The 26,180-nt window shown below is 40.3% G+C and overlaps 1 protein-coding gene across 1 annotated transcript in view; it reads right to left on the bottom strand.

Moving 5' to 3' along the window:
- REPS2 (RALBP1 associated Eps domain containing 2) overlaps window positions 1-26,180 on the bottom strand; it is a gene marked incomplete at its 5' end in the record, with an annotated part of 227,588 nt that overhangs the window by 148,252 nt on the left and 53,156 nt on the right. The window contains 3 exons of the mRNA XM_008060764.1: window positions 3,905-4,028; window positions 6,122-6,270; window positions 20,941-21,064. Of these exons, the coding sequence (XP_008058955.1) occupies window positions 3,905-4,028; window positions 6,122-6,270; window positions 20,941-21,064 (397 nt within the window). The remainder of the gene's footprint in view (window positions 1-3,904; window positions 4,029-6,121; window positions 6,271-20,940; window positions 21,065-26,180) is intronic.

Genomic DNA, 26,180 nt, shown 5'->3' with positions numbered 1-26,180 from the left:
TGCTGCCTTTAAAATAAGATTTTAAGCCACAAAAATGAATTTATTTTTTTACTCCTTTTACTTGTAGAACACATAATAATGACCTCGCCAATATGGCAGGGAGACAGTTAAACATAACCAGGTAGTATTCAGCTCCAACAGAAAGGAGACACTATCACCCAACCTGAAATCATTTCTCATTGTTGTAGGTTAATAGTTCGAGTTCTTAAAAGTATATAAATAAGTAAAATGCTTTCTTTCTGTAGTTTACTTATAAATGAAATGAGGTGGAGAGCAGAGCAGCCTGGTATAGCACCATGTTTATCATAGTTTGATCTTTTTAAAATTAAGGTACAACAATAGCACACCAAGAACAACAAATCATTCTTGGGTTCACATGTGTTTTTTGTATTTCTTCCTAGCAATTGGAACATAACATTATAACACATTAAAATATATTAACACACATTAAAATAGCAAAATGATTGCCCGGAAAACCACTAAGTGGATTTTCAGAACCTGCTAAGAGTGACTAAAAGTATTAAAACTGCTTTAAAAAAAAATACGAGGGGTACCAAAAAAAAAATTATTTTTTTTAGAAGGTGGGCACCTTGTAGTATAGGCTTCCCCCACTAGGTAAGTATTCTGTCCCTTCTAAGGGAAGGCCTTATTCTAGGAACCCCTTGGCATCAGAGTACCAGCTAGCATTGTTGTGAAAGGCTGTGTTCTGCTTCAGTTAAAATTTTTGGAGGGAAGATTCTTTCAATGTGTTTGCCCATTTCATGATGAGTGATTTACAAGCTCACCTGCTCACACCATGGTGAGTGTTTAGTAGTTTTTCGCCAAAAACAGCATGACCCCCGTGTCCCATCCTCCCTATTCACCCAATCTCACTCCAAGCAACTACCCCTATCCCCTACCACCCACCCCAAAGAAAAAAGTCCTCAAAGGGAAACACGTTGCTGATATGGAAGAGGTGAAACAAAACAGCAGAATAAAAGGCATCAAAAACTATTTGGGGCCGTGAAAAAAGTATCTCAATAGGTGTATTGAGCCAAACAGAGTAAAATTTGAAGGTGACTGAAGCTTAAACATGTAAGAATAAATACACAATTCTCTATAAATAAATTCTGGGGTTTCCCTCCCTACCCCATACACAGAGTACAATAATCCAAATCTTTAAAAGTAAGACTCAGCTGGTAGCAGGCATTGTTTTCTGAGAAGTAGGATTTGTTAAATTATTCCATGTTGATGGCACACTGAATTAAATCCTTAATACCAACTGTGCTCTGCCGAAAGGTTTTGAACACAGTAAACCGTAGGGTGGTTGGAGTCCTAATGGTCACAAGCTTTCCCTAGGAAGAGAATTCCACATGCCTCTGCTTCCTATAAGAGCTACTACTGCCCAGGGGAGGCACATGGGGGAGGGGGAGCAGGCCACCATCTGGCCCTTGGTGCCCATCCCTCACCCACGGGGCCTTCCCTTAGAAGAGACAGATATATCTTATCAGTAAGACTTAGATGAAGATTCAGCTATCTGGGGAGTCATTTCTAAGAGAGGCAGATTCTCTCTTGCTACTTGTGTGAGAAGCCTGGGATCGCCAAGCCTGCCTGTGACTGATAAGGTGAGTATCTGAAGTCCATTCTGTCACAAATGCACTCTGATCAACTCTATCAGTAACAAAGCTGATATTCAGGCCATTATCAGTCTGATTTCTGGCTCCTTCCTCAACTGGACCTGAACTCAGGTGGTTAAAAAGTAAATATTACTTGACTTACTTCCCAAATGAAACCCAAAACATGCAACACAATGCAAAACAAATAATTCTTTGATCCCCTTACAAAAGGTTTAACAAGGAACTAGGAGTACCACCTTTCTCCAATCAAAGGTGTACAAAAAAATTCTAAAGCATCCATCACTCTGAAGTTCATTGGTAAACTGAAACTGTTTGGCAGTTTTATACACACCTACCCTAATACCCAGCGACTCCATACCTAGGTGCCAAGGAAATGACAGCGTGTCACAAAAGGACTCAGACATGTTCATAGTATCCTTATTCATAATAGTCAAATGCTGGAATCAACTCATGTCCAGCAACAGAAGAATGCTACTGAATAATAAAAAGAAATAAACTATTGATGCAACAACATGGATAAATTTCAACTATTATGCTGAGGGAAAGCTAGCAGACACATATGAGTATAGTCAGTCATTCTGTATGTTTCCATTTGTATGAAATTCTAGAAGAGGCAAAACTAACCAATGGTGATAAATATCAGAATAGTGCTTGCTTTGGGGGGCAGGGAGTGACCAGAAGGGGCATCTCAGGCTTGATGAAAACTTTCTATTCTTGATCGAAGTAGTGGTTACATGAGCACATCCATTTGTTAAAACTCAAATTTAAGATTTAAAATGTGTGCATTTTATCATATGTAAATTGTAACTCACTTTTTAAAAAGTATAGAAGGGAATGAAGGCATGGACAGCCTTGGCACAGGCTGAAGTAGAGAGAGAGGAGAGTACAGACAAGTTTTAACAGGATATCAAAGGTAGAACTTGGTGACAAGAGTGACTTGGTAGAACAAAACAGATTCATCTGTGAATTAAAAACCAACTTCCAAGCTCAAATAAGATTAGAAATAGGAAAAAAAAAAAAAAAAAAACACTTCTAACAAGAGGAAAATCAGGCAGGAAAAACTATAAGAAAAAAATGAAGAATTCTCAACCCCATTTAGTTTCTGACCCTAACAGGATACTTAAGTTGCAGGAGAGTGATTTTTTGCTACTATCCATTAGCAACACCATCTTGCATGTGCATAGAACTTAATTTCCAAACAGATTTTATACTCATGTTCTCACTTAATCCTCCTTAACAGCCCTCTAGGATACTGTTACTCCATTTTCAGAGAGGAGACAAAATCCTGGCTCAGAGATGTCAAATGGCTTGCCCAAAGTCCTACAGCTAGTCACAGAAGCCCACACCTGCTTCCAGTCAAAAGCTATTGCTATTATGCCATATTCGTTTCTCTCTGCAAGATTACAGCCTCTCTTTAGTTTAGCCTAGCACACACTTTTGTTTCTGTGTCCCTCTAGAAGTCACTACTATTTTCAGTGCAGCAAAAACCTGCAGAATCTGGGTCATTTTGGGCCAGAGCCCACAAAATAAAAAGGGGGAAGGGTACAGATATCCATTCAAGAATATCTTTAATTGGTCATATCTTAAACTAAGAGTCTGAACCCCAGGAGAACAACACACTGCAGTAAATTTATGGCACTTTAAGCATTGCAGCCTGAGCAGCCAACTCTGCAAGTCATCCTCAGAACCAACTAACATATTTTACCACTAACAAGTCCAGCAGAGCATAAATGTGAGTTAGAAGGCAACCCTACAACTGTGCGCGTTACATACCTCTCAGCAAAATGCTATCTCAAGCATTTCCTTAATCCTTATTCCAAAACACAAGACCTACATATTTTCAGGTATGCGCTCAGTCTTTAAAGGTTGGATCAACTCTTCTGCCTTTGCATAGTTGTATTCTTTAAGAAATTTCATAAAAGCAGTTATTATATAAATATGCTTGGTGTATTTGCAGAAAGGAATAACAAGTCCAAAAAAATACAAATCCTTAACATGCTATGTTCTTGTTTAATGAAATCTGTATATGAAGACTAAATCATCTAAATAGTTGTTTACAAGTCTAAAGATGAACTAATTTCTAGGACAGGAGACAAAGCATTACTGAGATATATTTAATTTCATTTTTTTTAAATCTTCCTTGAGAATATAAAATTAAATCAAGTCATGTTTCCAAAGACAAGAGTAATTAAATCAGGAAATTAAGCAGCTGGTGGCATTGCTGCCTGGTAGATTAAGGAGTCTCTAAGACACTGCCTGGGACAGCTGACCCCCAGGTCGCCTCTTACCTGGATGCATCTGTTCTGTGCCGCTCCGCAGTTTGCTGTAGCCATGGCTCAAGGGCACCCTCTGGTAATGAGGCGGGGAAGAAGGAGGGGAGGCGAGGGGTGACATCGTGGGAGACTGTGTTTCCTGCTTCAAAGAACCAGAGCAGAGTTCAGAGGCGACCACTTGAGAAGCCTGGCATTCTGAGCTGCAGGCAGGAAGCATAATGCAACTCTACTGCTGGTGACCCAGCTGATTTAACAAATGGGGGGGGTGTTTTCTCAAAAATGCAGCATGGTTAAACAGCAGTATCTGAGAATTCAAAAGTCTCCCAGAGAATAAAGTCTCATCAGTACTGAGTTACCTAAATTACTAAAACCAGCCTGAAACACTTTCAAGTTATTCCAATAATATTTTCCTTTGGAAAATGCAAGACACTGATCACATGAAATAACATTCATACCCCCAGCTGTGATCTCTTTGTGGATTTTCCTGGATTTATACTTATCAAGTCTTTTAACAAATGTGAATATTAAAATATATTTTTAAATGCATAATGCTAAATATTCTTAGAACTTACTATGTCAAAAGAAAATGCTAGCTTTTTTTACAATGAGAGATTGCAAAACAATCCTTATGGGTAAACCACTCCAACTAGCTTACTCTTAAATAAGAGGACGAAGCCTTTAACAAGCTGCAATTTGAACCCTAATTTGAATATGTACCTGATGTAGAACTTTAGGCAAGGTAAGCAACCTCATCTGTTGTTGGGTTTCCTCTTTTTTTGGTAAACACAACCAATAGGCTGGTAACTCTGGAATACCCAAGTAAAAAGGCAACAATGCTTTTTTTTTTTTTTTAATGAACACAGAGACTACACAGGCTCCCTTGATCTAAAGAGAAATATGCAGTCTGAGATACTGATCAAATACTCTTTTTCAAGAAAAAGTAAAATGTATTTGTACTGAAGGGTGAGCTCACACCCACAGACTGGGTGTGCCTAGCATAAACTCAGCCTGAAGTGAAAGGATGTGTCGACATTTACACAGCCAGGGACTGGGTCTAGAAAATTCCCAGGGCATCAACCACTGTGGGACAGTGGACCCTCTTTTCTCACCAAATGCTGGTGGAAGAACATGTCAAAAAATATAGACCGAAAATTCCTATAGCCTCCCCTCCTTTTTAAATACATTCCTGAAGAACTGGTTAAAAATGTATCAGAATCATGAAGGCAACATTACAAGACATTGTTCAACAGGATATGTTACACCTTCCTTAAACTAGGAATATGCAATATCTGTAGCAATACCTCATATATCCAGCATCATCAGGATGAGCCATAGAAGTTAGTTTTCCATTGCATTGTTAATATTCATTGCATTGTTAAAACATTTTGATTCAAGTCTTCCTAAAATATAACAAATTCCTTTACCTTACAAGAGACACCATGTCGAGTACACTTTGATTTCTCTGTGTGATTCAGTATCTGTATTAGAAAGATGAGCTATACCTTGATGCCCACAGGGTTTACTAACATGTAGTCTATTTATCCCTTTCTGAGATTTTAGAATTTTGTACCCACCAATCACCATCTCACTATTGCAACTAGTGGCTTAATTTTAAAAGCCATCCTTCCTACTCTAGTTCCAAATCTGCTAAAGGGGTAATGGCAGCATTTTCCAAGATGGCATTCCAAATATGTTCCCCAAGAAAGGAATCCCTGATGAAAAAAGTTTAGTAAGCACAGATCTCTGGGTTTCTTCACTGCAGAACTTCTCAGGGCCTTTACCATGTTAATGTGCACTATAAATTTCCAAGATGGAGGATTGAGTTTTTCCCCCAAGAATAAGATATGAAACAGCATTCTCCAAACACATTTAATCAGAGAAACCTTTTTTCAGACTTTCTTTTGGAGAAGAAGACCTATTAAAAACTCTTGGAAGTTACACTGCAAAGAACCCATTTAGGAAACCACTGACCCAGAGAAATCAATAAGTGTATTAAATCAGTAGCCTTATTTTAGACACAATTCTACTTTAAAGTAAGCTCTAAAGGGCCTATGGGTGGCTCATGGTAATTCCTATGCATCAACCTCTTTTTCTTGATACACGGAAACTTTAGTGGCTCACTTCCAAGTCTATAATTGTGTTCCAGATGGTGAGATTTGCTACAGATATGAGGCCCTGTACACAAGGTTTCATGGTCAGAATCAAATGAACATGACTGCTCAGATGGTTTACCTGTTTATCCTCATCGTCCATTCTCTTGAAGGAATTTTTTTCCGTAGTTAAATATGGAACCTGAACCTTAGCTCCATGCAGTTCAGCCGGGTTCCCAAATCGCATCTCCCCATCGTTCTTTGACATCACAAAGCGAGGCAGAGGCAATTCTTTAGGACCAGAAAGCAGAGAAGCTGAAGTGAGACTTGGTTTACAAATTGCAAAAAGGGGAATTCATTGGCCAAAAGATGAATCATTTTTGAGAAAAAATTCCAGAGCACTAAATATAGACTGACTTTTGATTTAGACACAATGATGACTCCTATAATAATGTCATGATTTTTAAAATGCTACGGTTTAATCAAAATATTCTGGCTTGACATTTTTAATGTTGCCAAATCACTGCAGAACAAATTCAGGTTTGGAACTGATCTTCCAGTTCATTCTTTAGTCCGGCAACCAAGAAAAAGGATATGATATTGCATAAGTACAATAATAAGTGACAAATGATAACAGGTAAAATTTACATAGTGCCAGGCACAGTATTACGGATTTGTAAATATTAACTCATTTAATCCTCACAACAACTCTGTAAGATAAAACTATCATTACTCTTCCTTTACAGATGTGGAAACAGACATGAAGGAGCTAAGTAATGTCCCCAAGATCACACAGTCATCTGTGGCAAGCCAGCGTCTTAACCCAGGCAGGCTGGCTCTTAACCAGTGCCCTATAGAAAGGTCCTTCTTTCCTAGGGCAAACTTTCTGGGTAGAACAGTTTCTCACCCCTGTAATTATTTAAGGAATCTTCACACTCAATCTCTGCTTGTCTTTTCAGAATGCAATTAAAAAATGGTATCAAGTCAAAGTAATGAATCTAATGGTCAGCCAGATTCTACTGTCAAAACCATTAGCCACTCACAATGCTACAGAGAGCTGAAATGCAACAGTCTGGTATATTTACTTATCTTTCAGATTTCTGACAAAACTATTCTGAAAATGGAAATGATGCTTTGGCATACTTCTAGTTCTTAGCACAGCTAATCATACACAATCATAGCACAAAGACTTACAAAAATGGGGACAATATTATAGATTATGCATAGTGATTTACATCAGTATCCATTGTTCAGGATAATACTCATCAGCGTGCCTTTGCACTTCTATCAGCTCTCTATTCCAAAAACACAGCTGCACTCCCAATGATTGATGCTGTGCTAAAGCCAGAAAACATCTTAGCAACAGCAAGCAAGTATCCTAGCTCCCCAGGCAAAGAAGGCCCCTGCTCCTCTAATATCCACGTCATGTTTATTTTTAGTTGCTATGTCTACATTTGATTCAAAGAAGAAGGCAATATGACAAATCCCTGTGTGATCAATCAGCCAAAGGCCCAAGAGACATAAATAGAAAAACCAATTGGGAAAATTAAACCAAGACTCTAAAAAGAGGATGGCCACCATTTTTAATGTTTTAATGTTTCCCAACTTCGGGCAGCTCTCCAGTACTCAAGACTGGAATGGCCTCCAAAAGCAAAAAGACAAAAGAAAAGAAACTAGATTCTTAGTAAATCAAATATAAGCGAATCCTATAGTTCTGCTCTCAGAAAGGTATTTGTTTCAACTCATTCTGCAAAAAGGATCTAAAAAGATGGAATAAAGCCGGGCTCGGTGGCTCAGCCTGTAATCCCGCGCCTTTAGGAGGCCGAGGTGAGTGGATTGCCTGAGCCCACGGGTTTGAGACCCGCCTGGGCAGTGAGACCTCACCTCTGCAATAAATCAAAAAATTATCCAGGCGTGGTAGCGCATGCCTGTAATTCCGGCTACTCGGAAGGCTGAGGCGGAAGGATCGCCGGAGCCCGGCAGGTGGAGGCTGCAGTGGCCGGCAGCGGCCACTGCACTCCCAGTCCGGGTGACAGAGTGAGACTCCAACTCAAAAAAAAAAAAAAAGATGGAATAAGTTCACATAAAATAATCTGTACCCTGATCTGCCCATGAGACTCTATGTCCAAGTTCTTTTTAAGGAAGCAAAGAAATACCCAGTATTTATAAGCTCCTTGACTAGTGTTATATTGGCATTCAACAGATACCTCCAGGGAACAATGGATACAATCCTGGTATTATGAAAATCAATTATTATACCAGGACTTAAACAGGGCCCCCAGATACCCTTTAGGACACTGTCAACTTTATATATTCTTCTGCCCTAGCATTTCTCTGGAACTGACAGCCATCAAACAGCAAAAGACAAAATACAGCTGAATTTCTCTTGTACTTTCTTTGGTCATGTGGTTTGAAATAACTCTCACTTAATAGAATTGTAATCATATATAATTATATTCTTATCATTGAAATTTTTCAAGAAGGTGCCATTTCCCTTAATCTACTGCAAGATTTTTTTTTTTAATTTTTCAAAGAGGGTCTCACCCTGTCACCCAAGCTAGAGTGCAGTGGTTCAATTCTGGTTCACTGCAGGCTCGAACTCCTGGGCTCAAGCATTTACTCCGCTTTAACCTCCCAAGAAACTAGGACTACAAGCACATGCCACCATGCCTGGCTAATATTGTGTGTGTGTGTGTGTGTGTGTGTGTGTGTGTGTGTGTGTGTGTGTGTGTGTAGACAGGGTCTTGCTATGTTGCCCAGACTGGCCTCAGAATCCTGGCCTCAAGCGATCCTCAGCCTCCCAAAGTGTCAGGATTACAGGTGTGAGCCACTGCGCCTGGCCCTGCCACAGTTTCAAAAAATGAAACGTAAAAGTACCTTGCAAATTTTCAGTCAGAATGTTTTTCCTAGACATACATACACCAAATTTGATAGTGAAATTTTATTAGAAAATTATTCAAGGGAGGGAAGGGGCACGTACATCACAAAGGGTACCTGGTCCTTCCTAGACCAGGGGAAGTGAGGGCCCGTTGGAGGTCCAAACTTTACCTGCCTGAAGCCTGCCTGTGTAACTAATCCTGACTTGTAACCCACATATCTATAATAATAAAAATAGAAAATTAATCAATAAAGTATCTGCTATACAGTGATATATGTCAAGTAATTACAGAAGGTCTACTTGTAGAAGTTGGTTAGGGCCAGGCTCAGTGACTCAGCCTGTAATCCCGCACTTTGGGAGGCCGAAGTGAGGGGATTGCCTGAGCCCTACAATAAATCTCTACAATAAGTCAAAAAATTAACCGGGCATGGTAGTGCACACCTGTAGTTCTGGCTACCTGGAAGGCTGAGGCGGAAGGATCACCAGAGCCCACCAGGTCGAAGCTGCGGTGGCCGGGAGCGTGCCACTGCACTCCAGTCTGGGCAACAGAGTGAGACTCCAATTCAAAAAAAAAAAAAAGAAGTGAAAAAATCAGTCACAAAAATACAAATATTATACGATTCATTTACATGAGGCATCAAGAGTAGTAAAACTTGTAGAGACAGAAAGTAGCCATGTAGTTGGGCAGTGAGAGGAAAATGGGGAGCTTAATGGGTACAGGGTTTCCATTTTGCAAAAAATATTCTAGAAATTGGTTAGGCAACAATGTGAATATACTTAACACTACTGAGTTATACACTTAAGAATGGTTAAAATGGGAAATGCTATGTTATTTGCATTTTATCACAATTAAAATTTTTTATTTCAAAAAAAATGTTCAGCTGGGTACAGTGGCTCATGTCTGTAATCTCAGCCTTTTGAGAGGCCAAGGCAGGAGGACTGCTTGAGCCCAGGAGTTCAAAACCAGCCTAGGCAACGTAGCAATACCTCATCTCTATAAAACATCAAAAAATTAGCCAGGTGTGGTGGTACATGCCTGTAGTCCCTGCTACTCAGGAGGCTGAAGTGGAAGGATCTCCCGAGCCCAGGAAGTTGAGGCTGTGGTGAGATTTTTCTTTGTCATTACAGGACTTCATAAATTAAATCATACAGCATTTGTCCCTGTGGTGATCATGCTACTGCATTCCAGCTTGGGTGACAAAGTGAGACCCTGATTCAAAAAAAAAGTTTTTAAAAGGTAAAATTAATTGTAAGAATCTGTTTTCAACCTGGTATTATCATTTCAACACATAATCAATATAAAAAATATTAAGAAAATATTTTACATTATTTTTTCATACTAAGTCTTCAGATTCTCATTTGTATTTGACCCTCCCTGTACACCTCGATTCACACTTGCCACATTGATAGTTGCTGCATGAGAATTTGGGCCATGGTAGTCAAAAATCTATATTTTACTAAAAAATATTATAATATTAAATATCAGCTAATTGACTTCTTTTAAAATTATATATATGGCATTTTGTATAGAGGAATATTTCATATGGATCTGTAAGTGTATCATGTGAAGAGTTTTGACAAATATATATACATATACCCAGGGGTGCCAAAAAAGTAAATATACTTTTTAAGAGATGTCATCTATGTAGGTATTACTTTTCGGAGTTGAACTGCATAACAGTAGCAATATGTAGTAAGACTTTTGCTCAAGAGATGGCATTAATCAAATGAATGCTAGCGCCACCATGCAACAGGAAGGACAGTCAAAGAAAATGGCAGAAGCACAGTTGTCATTAGAAGAGCACAAGACCATTTTGAAGTGGTATTAGAAATTCCAGAAGTACAACAATGGAGACATGAGTATGTAATAGAACTTCCAACATGCCTAACAATTCTATTCACATCCATAATAAGTTTGAGATTCATGGTACTGTGTGAGATGTGCACAAGGAAAGATCCGGGAAGCCTTGCACAGCAACAAGTCCTGCAGTAGTTCACCATGACCGGAAGTGTTTGGATGCTGATGGTAACTACTTTGAGTACCTCTTGTAATTGCAGAAGTCAAACGTGACTTGTATTCATCTTTTGTTATGAGTATATATTGAGTATTGCAAGTTTAATTCAGTTTTTTTCCTTAAAATGTATATATATTTTTGGCACCCTCGATATATATATGTAACCAACATCCAAACTAAGATAAAGAATTTTCCTTCATGTTCCTTTCCAGTTAATCCCTTCCCCTTGTCCCACCCAACAACCTCTGTACTAATTTCCAACCCCACAGATTTTTCTTTGTCATTACAGGACTTCATAAATTAAATCATACAGCATTTGTCCTTGTGTAAGGTATTGTCCAGACATAGACTCTTTCCCCCCATATCTGGTTTCTTTCTTGCCCCTCCCTCAGGGAACAGCTTCTGGTCAAGACTGGTCTCTGAAGGATATGCCTATTCCCAATAATGAATCACGGGATGCAGGTGATCCAGCAAAGCTGAAAGCAATGTAGGCATCACTCTTAATCAACGTAACTGTAAACACTGTATAGCAATTGGAATAATTAACTTGCTTGATTTTAAAACTGTTTGCTCAGCCAGCATGGTGGCTCAAGTCCGTAATCCCAGCACTTTGGGGAGCAGAGGCAACAGGATTGCCTGAGTCCATGGGTTCGAGACCAGCCTTGGCAACATGGTGAGACTTCGTCTCTACAATAAATCAAAAAATTAGCCGGGCATGGTGGCGTGCACCTGTAGTTCCAGCTACTTGGAAGACTGAGGCAGAAGGATCGCCTGAGCCCAGCAGATCGAGGCTGTAGTGACCGTAAGCAGTGTGTCACTGCACTCCAACTGGGTGACAGAGTAAGACTCCAACTCAAAGTTTCAAAAAAACTACTTGCTGTGTTGTTTCGAGGCACTAATTCTTCACCAACCAACCACCATTGGTGCCTCCCATAAGTTTTAATAAACCAATGTCTTTCCCTGCTGGACCTCTGGGTGACTTATTTGGAATAGGTAAATATTATGCCCAAACCCACTCAGATCTGGGGTTGCCACATTACACCTTGTGACCAGCTTCTTTCACAACATTTTATCTGTGATAATCATTCAATATACTGTACATATATTTCATTCTTTTTCATTGCTATGGAGTAATCAATTTTTATGAATATATTGAATTTTCTAATCCATTATCCTGTGATGAACATTTGTGTTTCCAGTTTACAGCCATTACGAATAAAGCTGCTATGAAATTCTTATACATGTTTTTTGATGGACATGAATGCATTTGAGTAAATACCTAAGAACCAAATCCAGCCTGCTGCCTATTTCTGTATATCCTGTAAGTATAATGCTAGAATATTTGGGAAAAAATTTAAAAATACATTTCATGATGTGGAAATTATATGAGATTAAAATCTGTGCCCATAAAGTTTAACTGGAACACAGTCATGCTCCTTTGTTTAGGTTACTTTCATACCACAACAACAGAGTTGAGTAGCTGTGACAAAGATCATATGGCCCACAAAGTCTATCTGGCCCTTTACAGAAAAGGTTTGCCGATTTCGTCTTAAACAATGCAATGGCTGAAGTCAAATGTAGTCCTACTGAATCAACAGAGTTGTGTTTAACAAAAATAAAGAAATTTACACTGCTTGAGGATTTTTATTTCAATTTTAAACAACTTAATTAAAAATTCAAACCTCAGTCACACTAGCCACATTTCAAGTGCTTAAAAGCTAGCCACATGTGGTAGTGACTACCACATTGGATAAAATGGTTCTAGATGCTTTTCCAAATGTTTGATGAGTGATTCCCTGATTTTGCACTTACAACAATCCTATAAGTCAGGCACTACTGGTATGTCATTTCTTCAAATGAGTCATTTGAAACTCAGAGATTAAGAAACCTGTCTGATGGGCACACAAAGAAAAGGTGATAAAGCAAAGATTCAAAAGGAGGTGGTCTATTGCTGGGACCCACATCCTTAGCCACTAGGCTATATAGCCTTCCTGAAAATTAACATTTTCTCTGTGGCAGATTTGAACATTAGCACGAAACTGTGGCATTTCAGAGCTGGAAAACGGTCTAGAGAAAACCTACTCAAATGTCCACATTTTACAAGTGAGGAAATAAGCCCAGGAAAAGGAAGGCAAGCCTTGTCTTAGTCATACAGCAATATAATGGCAGAGCTATGACCACAACAAAAGCCCCTGCCTCCTGACTCCCTTCTCTCCCACTACTTTTTGTTGCCTATTCATTTATACCAGCTACCTACAGGTTAACAAAAAATTATGACAATAATGTTTTACAGTTCCAAAGTGAAGCCATCCCTACATACTTGCTTATAGTTACTCTGGGGAAAAAAAATCACATCAGTCATATCAACTCAGGCCTGGGCTAATCAAAGTCTTCTAGTCTCCTATCTGTTACCCTCCTAGCCACCTATTAATCTGAAAAATACCTCTTGTCAATTTGGAGATGGGCAGTTAGATAGCTAGATTGAGTGGTGGAAGTTAAAATGGGAAGGGTAAACTTAGTAAATTTTTGGCAGAGGAGGGTGGTGAACAAGTGACATTTACTGGCCACATCATGGGTATAACCTAGGAGTGAGTTGGGAGGTCCACAATCCACTGACTCTGCTACCACCAAGCAGCATACCCTTTACTTAACCTCTTTGGGTCTCAATTTCCCCATATAAGAAAGAAGGCTCTCCAGGTCTCTTCCAGCTTGCATCTTCTACATCCATCCCATATACTGCATTTCGGTGGTAGAAGGGCTCTTTACTGGGCTCTAAGAACAGGTTCTAAGAGTTCAAAAATCCCTGAAGTTAAAGGAAGCATTTTTTACATAATACCAATGTGTGTTTTCTTGGTGTGATCCAGAGATTTTACTGAATTGTCAAAAAATCCATAACAAAGATGTGGAAAACCACTGCTCAGAAATTGAGGAAGACTCTTGGGGAAGAGCAACAATAGAGCTGAGGACATGGGTATGGGGTAGAGAAGCAGAACCCCTAGAAAAATGGGTCAACCTACATAAGGGGACTTTCTCCAAAGTAGCTCTGGGTCTCTGTAGCATGGCTGAGAGAGGGGGTGAGGGAAATTGCCAAAGGAATCACTGAAGAAAAAGAGGGATTGGGCTGAATGTTAGGCAGAAAGACTAAGTTTATGGGAGATCTCCACACAGTATTCAAGTATTCAGCATTCAAAATTCCATCTCCCTTCAGAGTTATTAACATAGGGAGCATGTGGAGCTCAAGTGCTCTTGTTCTCACGTGGGGGGGCTCTCTCTATAGATAGATAGATAGAGAGAGAGAGAGAGAGAGATAAAACATACACACACACACACACACACACACACACACACTCGCACCTGCAGAACAAGTGGGCTTCTTACTCCATCCGTGAGTTTCCTATCCCATCCTAAGGGGTCGTCTTTTCTATGAATCACCAGACTGTCACACTCAAAAGATTTCTCTCCTAGCCCTAAAAGATAGGGAGGGTTTGCCTATTTAGGTAGAGCACAGGAATCTGCACGCTGAACTCAGCGAGAAATCTCTGCTTTTGTTTTTCCTTAAATAATTATTGTTTAGGGGAAAAAAAGCCATGGAAACCACTGAAACAGGACTCATTGCTGCAAAATCCTTCTACCTCTCCTGTATGATCTAAAATACTAGAGCACAGGAAGTAAGGCAGCAGGATTAAAGTACCTATGAGCCTTAAAAGTCTTAATCCTTATTTTAAGAAGGATTTCTTAGTCGCAGTACTGACAATTTGGACTAGAGAATTTTTTTGTCATTGGGAAAGGGGATCCCGTTCTGTGCGTTGTAGGATGTCTAGCAACATTTCCGGCCTCTACCCACTAGATGCCAGTAGCACCCCCTCCACAGTTGTGACAACCAACAATGTCTCCTCACACTGCCAAATGTCCCTAAAGGGACAAAATCATCAGGGTTGGAAACAACTGTTTTGTAGATAAGTGAAGAGTCAAAGGAGTTAGATTATTTGCCTTAGGAACTTCTTGGTGGTAGACTCGAGACTACAACTGTGGCTCACAAATTTGGGGATTTCACAAAACAGTAAAAATCCTTCCTTCCCACAAAAAATTGAAGAGGACCAACATAAAGTTGCTAATGTTTTATTTTGTCAAGAATTTTATCCCCAACTATTACTCATTATCAATTTCACAAAAGAACATCTAATAAAATAAACAAAAAGAAACGGATCTTAGAACAGAATACATTTAGTTTTATAAATAACTCACTCTTTTGTTCCTAATTCTCTATCCTTCCACTGTAAACTGTGCCAGACTGCTACCAGACCACATCCCAGTTTGGGGAACACAGGCCCCAGAGACTACAAGAATGACACCATTGCACTATCAGGATTCACAGGTTCCCAAAGGGACTATTGAAAAGAAATCAGCCGGGTTCGGTGGCTCAGCCTGTAATCCTGCGCCTTTGGGAGGCTGAGGTGAGTGGATTGCCTGAGCCCGCGGGTTCGAGACCCGCCTGGGCAACTTGGCGAGACCTCATCTCTACAATAAATCAAAAAATCAGCCAGACGTGGTAGCACATGCCTGTAATTCCGGCTACTCGGAAGGCTGAGGTGGAAGGATCGCCGGAGCCCAGCAGGTCGAGGCTGCAGTGGCTGGGAGCGGCCACTGCACTCCAGTCTGGGCAACAGAGTGAGACTCCAACTCAAAAAAAAAAAAAAAAAAGAAAAGAAACCAAGGGATTTGTCACCTTAAATAAGAAAAAAAATACATCTTTATTTCCCCTACCCTAACTGAAAATTAGCATTTCTTTAGATTACGAATGTAAACAACAAACAAAGTAAATGTAAACTTTGTCACCCATTAAATTGGGTATTTTATATCAGATTACAGTTATAAACACCTTGAAGTATTATTTATACTCATTACTATTTTGAAAAAGTAGACATTATTTCAATTACTGTTAGATCTTTTCCTTAATGCATTAATAAAGAAGCCTGTATGTTGCTATATAACAATTCCTTTTAAATATTTTAATGATTATTTAAATATAAGTTGGTTTCCTTTATAATGCTATGTCTTTACATTAAGCTGAGAAGGGGCCCACAGGCTTCAGACTGCCAAGGGGCTCATGGCACCAAAAAGATTAGGAACCCTCCTCTAGATCCTGCCTAATCTTCCCCAGGTCCTCACACATGCTCAAGTCCATTCCCCAGAAAGAAGGTATCAGCAGCTCTCAGGGCAAATGTTCACCCCATGGTTTCCTCATCAGGAATTCTCTACTGATCCTCAATTTTCACCCCCTTTCTTCCATTCTCTAAGTAGCTGCTTCACCATCTGTCTAACACCCTCCTCCTTTGGACTAGGATGAGGCTAGAGAGCTGCCTAGTGCCAACATTTAAGGAGGTACTTGCTTTCAGAGTGGTGTAAATACAGAGTCAGTACTTGCACAACTCTGAGAAAAAGAGCCCCTTAAATTATGTGCCCACGTCTTGCTGCACCCTAGTTCAAGTGCTGCTGGTGTAACTGCATATATAGTCATAGTTTCACAGTTAAGGCAAAGTCTTGAAAATGCTTAATTCGCTTTCAGAGAAAGTCATTTTCAAACCTATCTCTATATAAGAATCGCTTCGGAAGCTCTTAAAAATCCTGATGCTCGGGCTGGACCCCAAAGTTATTAAATTATCATTTCTGGAGGTGGACCCAGGCATCTGTATTTTTTATTTTGTATTTGAAGCTCTCCAGGTGATTCTCAAGTACAGACAAGGTTAGGAATCAGGACCTGAGAAAGATGATAGGCAAATGGAGCTGACTTTTGTAAAAGCTCCTCGGGAGTACCAGGTGAATCTTAATTCCATTTGTTTTAGCTTAAAGAGTGCAGATGATTAAGATGCCCTCCCTATACATAAATATTCATCTCTTCATTCACTCATTCAACCAGTATGCACTGAGTGTCTACAATGCCCCCACAATGCAAAGGGTACCAGATCCTCCCTCTTCCCCTTAGGCAAGCTGGACAAGTGAGGGAGACAGACAAAAAGGTTCAAGAAATCTGTAAGGAATAGTTACAAACTCTGCTGAGTGCTATGAGGAAACAGATGCTGGGAGAAAACAAAGTGGGGAGGAAACTGCCCTGCAGAAGCATTACCCAACAGGCCCGCCCAAGGACCACCTCACTTCCTAGGGACATGGACTTCTGCTTTGACTCACTGTTTGCTTCTGACTGGGCATTTAGCAATTCTGAAAGGGTAGATATTAACTTGCATAAAACTGCTAGCTATCTTGTCTGATAGCAATGCAAATGAAGTACATCTTAGAAAAGCACATACTAGCCAAGTTGTGCTTGTATTGCCCTGAAGGGCATTGATCAGTTTTGTATGTAATTTAGCAATCATATTCCAGCATCCTTTCTTTCCATAACTATAAATACTTCTGACTCTAGTGAACTAAATTAGTGAACTAATTTCACAGGACCTACTTCTGGTAGGATGGTGAAGATAGTCTGCAAGGCTGTGAAGGTAAAGAAGAAGTCAGTCATAGAAGGCAAAGAGGAAGAACAAACCCCTAAAGAACCTAAGACCTCGAGATAACATGGGCATATGCCCTGTGGCAGGAAAGAGATCACCCAGAAAAGGCTAGAAGGCCAGTGAGACTGGGAGACACAGAGCAAGCGTGCGCGGGGGGAGGGGGGTGGATGGAAGTGGGCAGGAACTAGATTGTCCAAGGTCTTACAGATCAGTAGGGAATTCTGTAGTAAATACAAGAAGTGAACCACTGAAGAGTTTTAAGAAGGAGAAGAACATGATCTGATGTATATTTTGACAAGAGATGGAAGTAGCGAAGAAAGGAGACTAGGGAGCCAATGGCAAAGCCATTGTGGCATCCAGGTAAGCAGCTGAAGGTGGCCTGGTCTTGTCAGGACAAAGAAATGAATGCAACAGGCAGTGGGACTGCAGCCACACTGCCATGACTTTTGATGGATTCTATTGAGGAGTGAGGGAAAAGGAGGAATCCAGGATGACTTCTGGGTTTCTGGCTTGAGCAGCTGCAGATGGCGGCAGCATTGACTGAAATGGTAAAGACTAGAAGTTAGAGATTAACACACACTCACAGGTACATGTCATTCACCACATAAGGGTATCCATCCACAGCTCCCTGAATATGATGCCCTGGGTGTGACAAGGCTACCATAGCTTTTCAGATTAGGTTCTCACAGAAAAATCTCTTTGGCCTTCAAGATATGTGTCATCAAATATTAAGCTAATGGATTTCAAGCAACAAACCACAAAATTCTAAGTGGCAGCTCAAAGTTCAGCCCAACCTTGCCCCATTCTTACTCAACATATGCTGACTACAAATAACTTTTATTTAATCAATCTTTAAACCAAGGAAGATAATTCAGAATTAACTCTGGGTATACTTAAATCCTCCAAGGTAAAAGGCAACATCAGTATTTATAAAATTCAACTGAGAAAGCCTTATATTTGTGAAGAAGTGTTAATCTTTTACACAAATGATAACTTCAACAATCCTACTCCTCCCCCCAGGAAATTAAGCTATCAAACTGGGCACAAATCAGGTAAAAGACTCAAGTCTAACTGAAAATATGCAACAAAAGTGTCAAAAGTGCTAGGAATGGTGGCTCACACCTGTAATCCCAGCATTTTGGGAGGCCGAAGCAGAAGGATTGCTTGAGCCCAGGAGTTCAAGACCAACTTAGGCAACATAGCAAGACCTCATTCTATACAAAATATCAAATATAAGCTGGGCATGGTGGCACGAACCTACAGTCCCAGCTACTCGGGAGGCCAAGACAGGTTGAGCCCAGGAGGTTGAGGCTGTGGTGAGCCGTCATCTTGCCACTGCACTCCAGCCTGGGTGACAGAATGAGACTCTGGCTCAAAAAAAAAGTCTGAGAAGTTTACTCTTGTATACAACAAAGCAGCTCTAACTTTTCCAGAAGATAAAGTTGGAAGAAACTACAATAAAGTTTAACGACCATTTACAATGAAATAAAAACTATCAGTGCCTACCACAGATCCCAATTCAATGTGATATAACTTTCAAGTAATCACAGCAAATGTCTTGCAGTAACCAACACCAAGCCTCCCAATCAAATGGTGCTCCATCAAGAAACCTATTTCAAAGAACCAAATTCTGTCATACCAAGGGATGCCTTTATGGGTCCAGTTTTTTTCCCATTCAGAAAATATTCAATGATTACAAATTATGGGCAGCACCTTACTAAACAGAAAGAAGAATTGAGAAGAGGCTATTTTGCATAACAACTAAAAACACAGGGGCTCCACTAACCCTGTGTTCTTAGGTAAGTTACTCAAGTTACCCAAGGTTTAAATTTCCACATCTGAAAGATGGGGACAGTAACGTAACCAGTTCTCCTCTCTTTACAGGTGCACAAGAAAACTGTGCCCACCCCCACCCATCTGCTTATAGTGAAGCGGATCCATGTGACAAGTCCTGGCCAATGTAGTGTGAGCAGCAGTAACTGGAGTCATGTCCAGGCCAAAACGTTTAACTCCTAGGGTGAGACACTCTTTCCCTGTTCTGTCAATTGTGGGGACAGTTGTTGCGTTAGAGGTGCCACAAGATAAAGCAGCCAGTATCACAGGGCCACCACGGGGAGGGGAGCTGCCTTGGGGGGTCACCCTGACCCACCGCAAAGTGGGAAACGAACTTCTGTCTGGTTATATTATAGCACTGAGACCGTGGTGGTATTTGTTATTGCAGCTTATCCTAAGCAATGCAAATGGACAAAAGTCCTAATTTAGTAGGGTGTTGTGAGGACTAAATGAGAAAGTGCCTGCACACACTAACCCCTGGATAAAGATTAGCATGATGATTGCCACCTGATGGTTATATGTAAAGAGCACTGTCTCTCATAGCCAGCCAGCTATAGCAACCCTCTCAGCTATTTGGACTATCCCACAAGGTCTTTATGGACTAATCATAAATCCTGAGTACCCTAAGATGTTTACTAGAGGCTTCACAGAACAGGTGTGGACAGTTAAGACGTTTTTCTCTCAAAACTAGGAAAAGGAAAAAAGTTCCTGCATAGCTGTGAACATATGAAAATAATTTGCATCAGAGTGAATTATCAGAGGACTTCAGCACATCCTCAAATAATCACCATCTTCACACAAATTTGTAAAACCAATACTGAGGCAGCAGGAATAATGCTAATAGTTGGGGGCTCTGCTTTTAGTTTAAGTTGGGAAAATTGCTCAAGCACACAGTGGGTTGGGGGTAGGGATGGCAAGATAAGAAAATGCTAAACCAGAGCTCTGAGAAGTTAAATTCATTCTGCCAAATTTTTGGTAGCCCTCAAGTACTCGAACAGTGCTTCAGGAACTGGGAATTAGAGGCTGAGTATATCTGACACGATTAGCAAGGATGGGAGAGAGAAAAGCCACAGTTCCATTCAAACTCCCCCATTACTCCACCCCCAATCCCTAACAAAGCTTTCTTTTTTATTATTTTAAAGATGTGGGGTACAATTCAGGATTAGGTACGTAAGTGGTAATTGTACAGGTGAAGTTTGGGCCTCCCATTGATCCTCACTTCGCCTGGGTTAGGATCAGGTACCCTTATTGATGTTATGTGCCCCCCTCCCTCCCCTGACAGTGTCCTACTACTGCCAATCCCTTTCTTGTAGTATTGTGATAAATGTTAAGGATTCACTTATGAGTGAAAACATGTGGTACTCAGTTCTTTGTTTTCCTAACCAAGCTTCCAGTGACATTATAGCTACCTCAAGTGGAAAATTAAACTGAATGTGATGATTTGCCCCAGGCTCTAGAATTCCTGCCCAAATCTCTTCCTGCTAAAGAACAAAATCCATTTTAACTACAAGTCAGTTAAAAGAAACTAATCTCAGGTCACTCTCAGAACTTGTTTTCCCCGTTTAAAAAAGAAAGAAAAAAGGAAGCTACCTGCTAAGTTTTCTTATTTTATTTTACAGAAGTGTTGGAGGGAGCAAGGAGAAATTCCACAAAAGTTTAAACACACAAAAAATGGTTCTCATAAACAAGCAACTTGCATGGACAATAAAATGTATAAATGTGAGGTACTCACCACATTTAATACTCTCTATCCGCACAGGAAGGCCAGACTGCGCAGCAGCAATTAATTTCAGGGCAATGTAAAACTGTGTTGGACCAAAATAGCCAACCCGCTTTGCACCACACAGTTCTCTGATCTGAAAACAGACAAGAAAAACAATGCTGAAAGCCCCATTTCATAACAGAAAAATGAGACAAGATATATGTTGAAATCTCAAGAATTTCACGGTGTAGCTAACCAAAAAAGTCCCTTGACAACCAGTGTGTACACACAGGTCGGTTTCCTTTTCCTCCAGTTTATAGGAAGGCTTTTAATTCAGATCATTAAGTTCTACCTACTCATGATGTTTCAGGAGTGAGTAATTGATTATTCCTTCTCTTCCAAAGATAAAAATAAAGGTGACAAAGGATGGTTGTTACTCTTATTACAAAGGAAAGAGACTCTGTCAGGGGGTGGAGTCTAATGTACAAAGTCTAGAAAGTCACTGAGGTGAAAAGAGAACAGATTAGTCATTACCACTACTCATGAATTATCCTAGTTTATCTAAATTAAAAGTGAATTTATTTTATAAAGTTCTCGGGAAAAGTGATTTCCTAATCATTGAAATTATACCTTGAGTGCTCACTTCAGAAAAACAACAAAAAAAGTATGACACACAGAAATATTTTCAAGACTTTGCAACAAATGATGGTTCCCATGCCATCACCTAGAACAAGAACATCGTCCTTTCTCCTCACCTAGAGTGAACTCTTTTCTGTAGCTCCTTCCCAAGCCCCTGGGGGTATAGTTTATTTTCCCAGTATATTCTCAAGGAACTCTATTCAAATGTCTATTAATGCCTAACATGTGATACATTGTCTTAGATTTGCATCCAAATAGAAGAGGGGAATTGTGGCTTACATCTGTAATCTCAGAACTTTGGGAAGCAGAGGCAGGAAAATCGCTTGAGCCCAGGAGTTTGAGACCAGCCTGGGCAACATAGTGAGAACCCTGTCTCTACAATAAAAAAATAAGAATTTGAGCCATGTATGGTAGCACACATCTGTAGTCACAGCCCACTCAGCAAGCTGAAGCGGAAGGACTGCCTGAGCCCAGGAGGTTGAGGCTGCAGTGAGCCATGAGTAAGCCTGGCCTGGGCAACAGAGACCCCGACTCAAAAAAGGGGGGGAACGGGGAATATGGGTGAAGCAAGCATAACCAAGAGTTAGTAACTGATGAAGTTTGGTGATGAGTTTATAGGGGTTTATTCTCCAACTGTCTATACTTTTGAAATTCCCCAAATCCAAGTTTTTTATTTCCATACTTATTACATCTGTTTATATCTGCCTCACATTAAAATATCTTCTTTTCAAAGGCCGGGGGCAACTTCCATTCACCTCCTAGCACAAGGACAGGCACAGTGAATAAATTCTCAATCAACTCAGAAGAGGTAGGGTGGGAAGGGGTAGAGGGATGAAAAATCACCTATTGGGTACAGTGTGAACAGGTGGGAGTGGTGGGTGCACGTAAAGCCCAAACTTCTTTGTGGCTTTACATTGCATCCATGTAATCAAAAACTATTTGTGACCCCTAAAGCTGTTGAAATAAATATAAATTTTCAATCCAATGAATGAAGCCTACTGTCAAAAATAGAATGAACCTGAATTTTATAATATAGCCCTTACTGAGAATGTATAAATTATACATCTTAAGGTATAGACTAGGTTGAATGCAGTGGCTCAAACCTGTAATCCCAGCACTTCAGGAGGCCCAAAGTGAGGGGATTGCCTGAGCCCGCAGGTTCGAGAACAGCCTGGGCAACTTGGCAAGACATTGTCTCTACAATAAATCAAAAAATTAGCCAGGTATGATAGCATGCGCCTGTAGTTCCGGCTACTTGGAATGCTAAGGAGGAAGAATCGTCTGAGCCCAGTAGGTCAATGCTGGGGTGGGTGTGAGTGTGCCCGTGCACTCCAGCCTGGGCAACAGAGTGAGATTCCAAATAAATTTTTTTTAAAAAGGTATAGACTAGCCTATACACCAACATCAGTGTAGTTCCAACATAAAGACAGTTGTCTTGCAGAATAATTCTTAAAATTAAGAAATTAAAATCTTTGGCATGTGAAAAATTTAACAACTATATTTCAGTTAATCCATTAATCCAGCATTAACACAGTATTAAGTTAACTTTCAGTTATCCTTTACCAGAAGTACCTCATCAAACTGGAAAGCTCTTTACTACAGGTAACTGAAATTGCTGGTAAAACATTTATTATGGCATTTCAAGACTAACACCCTAATTTGACACTAGTAAATGAACTTATTTACCTTGGAATCTATCTCTTGGTCACATATCACTACTAGAATCACACATTTGGAGCCAAAGTAGAATATACACACATAAGTGAGTCAAGTCCACAGGTGACTTTCCCTGCTTTTTGTATACCAAACTTCCAAGAGACATGGCAAAAACTTTCCGAACTATTCAAGCCTCAAGGAAAGGAATCATAAGCCTTTGGAATTTACATATGGAGCCTCATAAGCCTGGGACTTCTCAATCAAAAAACTAGGTTAGGCCTGAAACAGTGACTCACCCTATAATTCTAGCACTTTGGGAGGCCAAGGTGGGAGGCTTGCTTGAGCCCAGGAGTCCAAGACTCGCCTGGGCAACATAGTCAGACCCTGTCTCTACAAAAAATAATTTTTAAATAGCCAGATATGGTGGTGCCTGCCTGCTGTCCTAGCTACTTGGGAGACACTGAAGTGGGAGGACTGCTTGAGCCCTGGAGTTCAATGTTACAGTGAGCTATGGTCACACCACTGCACTCCAGCCTGGGGCAACAGAGTGAGCGTCTAGTCTGTCTCACTCACCTGGGCAGCGAGACCTCATCTCTACAATAAATCAAAAAATCAGCCGGGCGTGGTAGCGCATGCCTGTAATTCCAGCTACTTGGAAGGCTGAGGTGGAAGGATCGCTGGAAGCCAGCAGGTCGAGGCTGTGGTGGCCGGGAGCGGCCACTGCACTCCAGTCTGGGCGACAGAGTGAGACTCCAACTCAAAAAAAAAAAAAAATTAATTTTTCAAAAATTAATTTTGTAAGGTTTTTTTTGTTCATCAAGGTTCAAAGTGTTCTAAGTTTGAAATCTACATGGAAAAACTGTGTTTTAAAACCTGTGTGATTACCGATATGTCTTTTTTATTTCAGAGATCTGTAATCATACCTATAATGAAAAACTACAAACAAGGATTAGTGTGAAATAAACACTTTCCAGTTTTTATTTTTATTTTTGTTTTTATAGAAAGCAAAATATCAATAGAAGTACAATTGGAGTCAGGCTGGGATAAAGACCTTTAATGATTGTGCTTGTAGAAAAGAGTCTTTCTTTTTTCTAGAGAGTTTTCTTCTATTCCTAGTTTGTTATTTTTATCTTGAAAAGGTGTTGCATTTTGTCAAATGCTTTCCTGGTGTCTGTTGAGAAAGTTGTGTGTGCTGTTTTCTCCATTTGTTATATTAATGCTGATTAATTTTTGTGTCTCACGTCTCTAGATTAAATCCCATGTAGTCATGGTAAAATAAATTAAATAAGCAAAAATTAAAAAGCTGTGTGAGGATCACCAGAGCCTAGCAAGTCAACGCTAGGGTGGCCATGAGTGCCCCACTGCACTCCAGCCTGGGCAACAGAGTGAGACTCCAAATTTAAAAAAAAAAAAAAAAAACTGTGTGTAGAAATGTTTTAATGGCATCCAGAGAAAACAAGGTGATAGTTTATTCCAGATACTCAATTAGCAGAGGTGTTTTATAGAATTGCTCCTTCAAATAATCCAAGTTACTGAGTTTTTTCAAAATAAAAAAAATGAAACAATCTTGCTCCTCTTCTTTAGTCTAAACTGCAAACCCGTAACACTCTCAGCTGGATCCACCTTAGGTTACACATTGTGCAAATTTCTAAATACAGAATAAGAACCTATGGACTAGTACTTGTTTTCTCAGGAGGAAGACAAGAGGTGAAAAAAAAGGAATGGATGAAACAACTTTCTTACATCTTACAGATGTACAATAAATTGCTGGGATGCTGGATACAAATCAGGAAAAGTCACTGGCCATTTGGGAGGAATCTGAACAAAGTTCTGGAAGGAGGTTGAAGGCCACTAAAGTAGCTTCCCCCTACCTAATTCTGTAAGACTAGATGACTGTGCTAAGTAACCAGTCCATACACGTTCCACTTTGCCTGAAATAATACTTCCTCTCCTAACTGAAAGGTCAAAAATTTTCAGAACAATTCAAAAGTTTATTAAGCTTCTCTGTTTCAAGTATTTTTAAAGGCTTCCTTAGAAAGATTTAAAAATTTACAAACACTTAGTGAGAGAAACTGGGGTAATTCTCCAAGAGTACCCCTATTTTCTCTTTTCTCTCTGCTGCAGTGGGCAAAGTCCAGATTCTCTGCTCTTACCTCGGCTGCTTCAGGTCCTGCCCCCAGACTCGTGCATGTTTACTAGCCTCTGCGTTCCCTCTCTGAGCTTTTATTAAAACAGGGTCATAGGCCTGGGTAGGTGGCTCAGTCTGTAATCCCAGCACTTTGGCAGCCCGTGGGTTCGAAACCAGCCCGGGCAACTTGGTGAGACCTCATCTCTGCAATAAAATAAAAAATTAGCCAAGCATGCTAGAGCGCACCTGTAGTTCCGGCTACTTGGAAAGCTGAAGTGGAAGGATCGCCGGAGCCCAGCAGGTTGATGCTGGGGTGACCGTGAGCATGCCACAGCACTCCAGCCTGGGCGACAGAGTGAAACTCCAAACAAACAAACAAACAAACAAACAAAAAACTGGGTCACCCTCCAGCTTCAAAAGGTTTCCAGGGCTCTTCACTCCCTTCTGGTAAAACTCCTGAGCATGGCTTGCGCAGCCCTCCTTTCTGGCCCAAACTATCTTTCCAACAATCTCATTCTCTCCTCCCCACCCTGCAGCTAATTAAGGCTTTAGTCGCACCAGAAGCCAATCAGTCAGGCCTCTGGGCACCTGCTGTGCTCCCTGCCAGGAAGCCAAATGTCTCCCTATTTCTTTGCCTGCCAAGCTCATTCTTCAAGTCACCAACCTTATCTTTGAAACCTTAGTCAACTCCATATGGCATGTTTTCTGCATTTCCATAACACTTTTTACTAGTTTTCTACCACATCTCTAGCCCTGTAATATAGCAAGATCGGTATTTTGGTAATTATCTCCACTGTACCCCATCTCCTTCCCCTCCATCCCATCTCCTTCCCCTACACCCCAAGTG

This window comes from Carlito syrichta, unplaced genomic scaffold (genome assembly GCF_000164805.1).
Source record: "Carlito syrichta isolate Samal-C Ts95f unplaced genomic scaffold, Tarsius_syrichta-2.0.1 Scaffold304715, whole genome shotgun sequence".
NCBI classification, from domain to species: domain Eukaryota; kingdom Metazoa; phylum Chordata; class Mammalia; order Primates; family Tarsiidae; genus Carlito; species Carlito syrichta.
The sequence above is the reverse complement of the archived record's forward strand: the minus strand, read 5'-3'. Positions and strand labels throughout refer to the sequence as shown.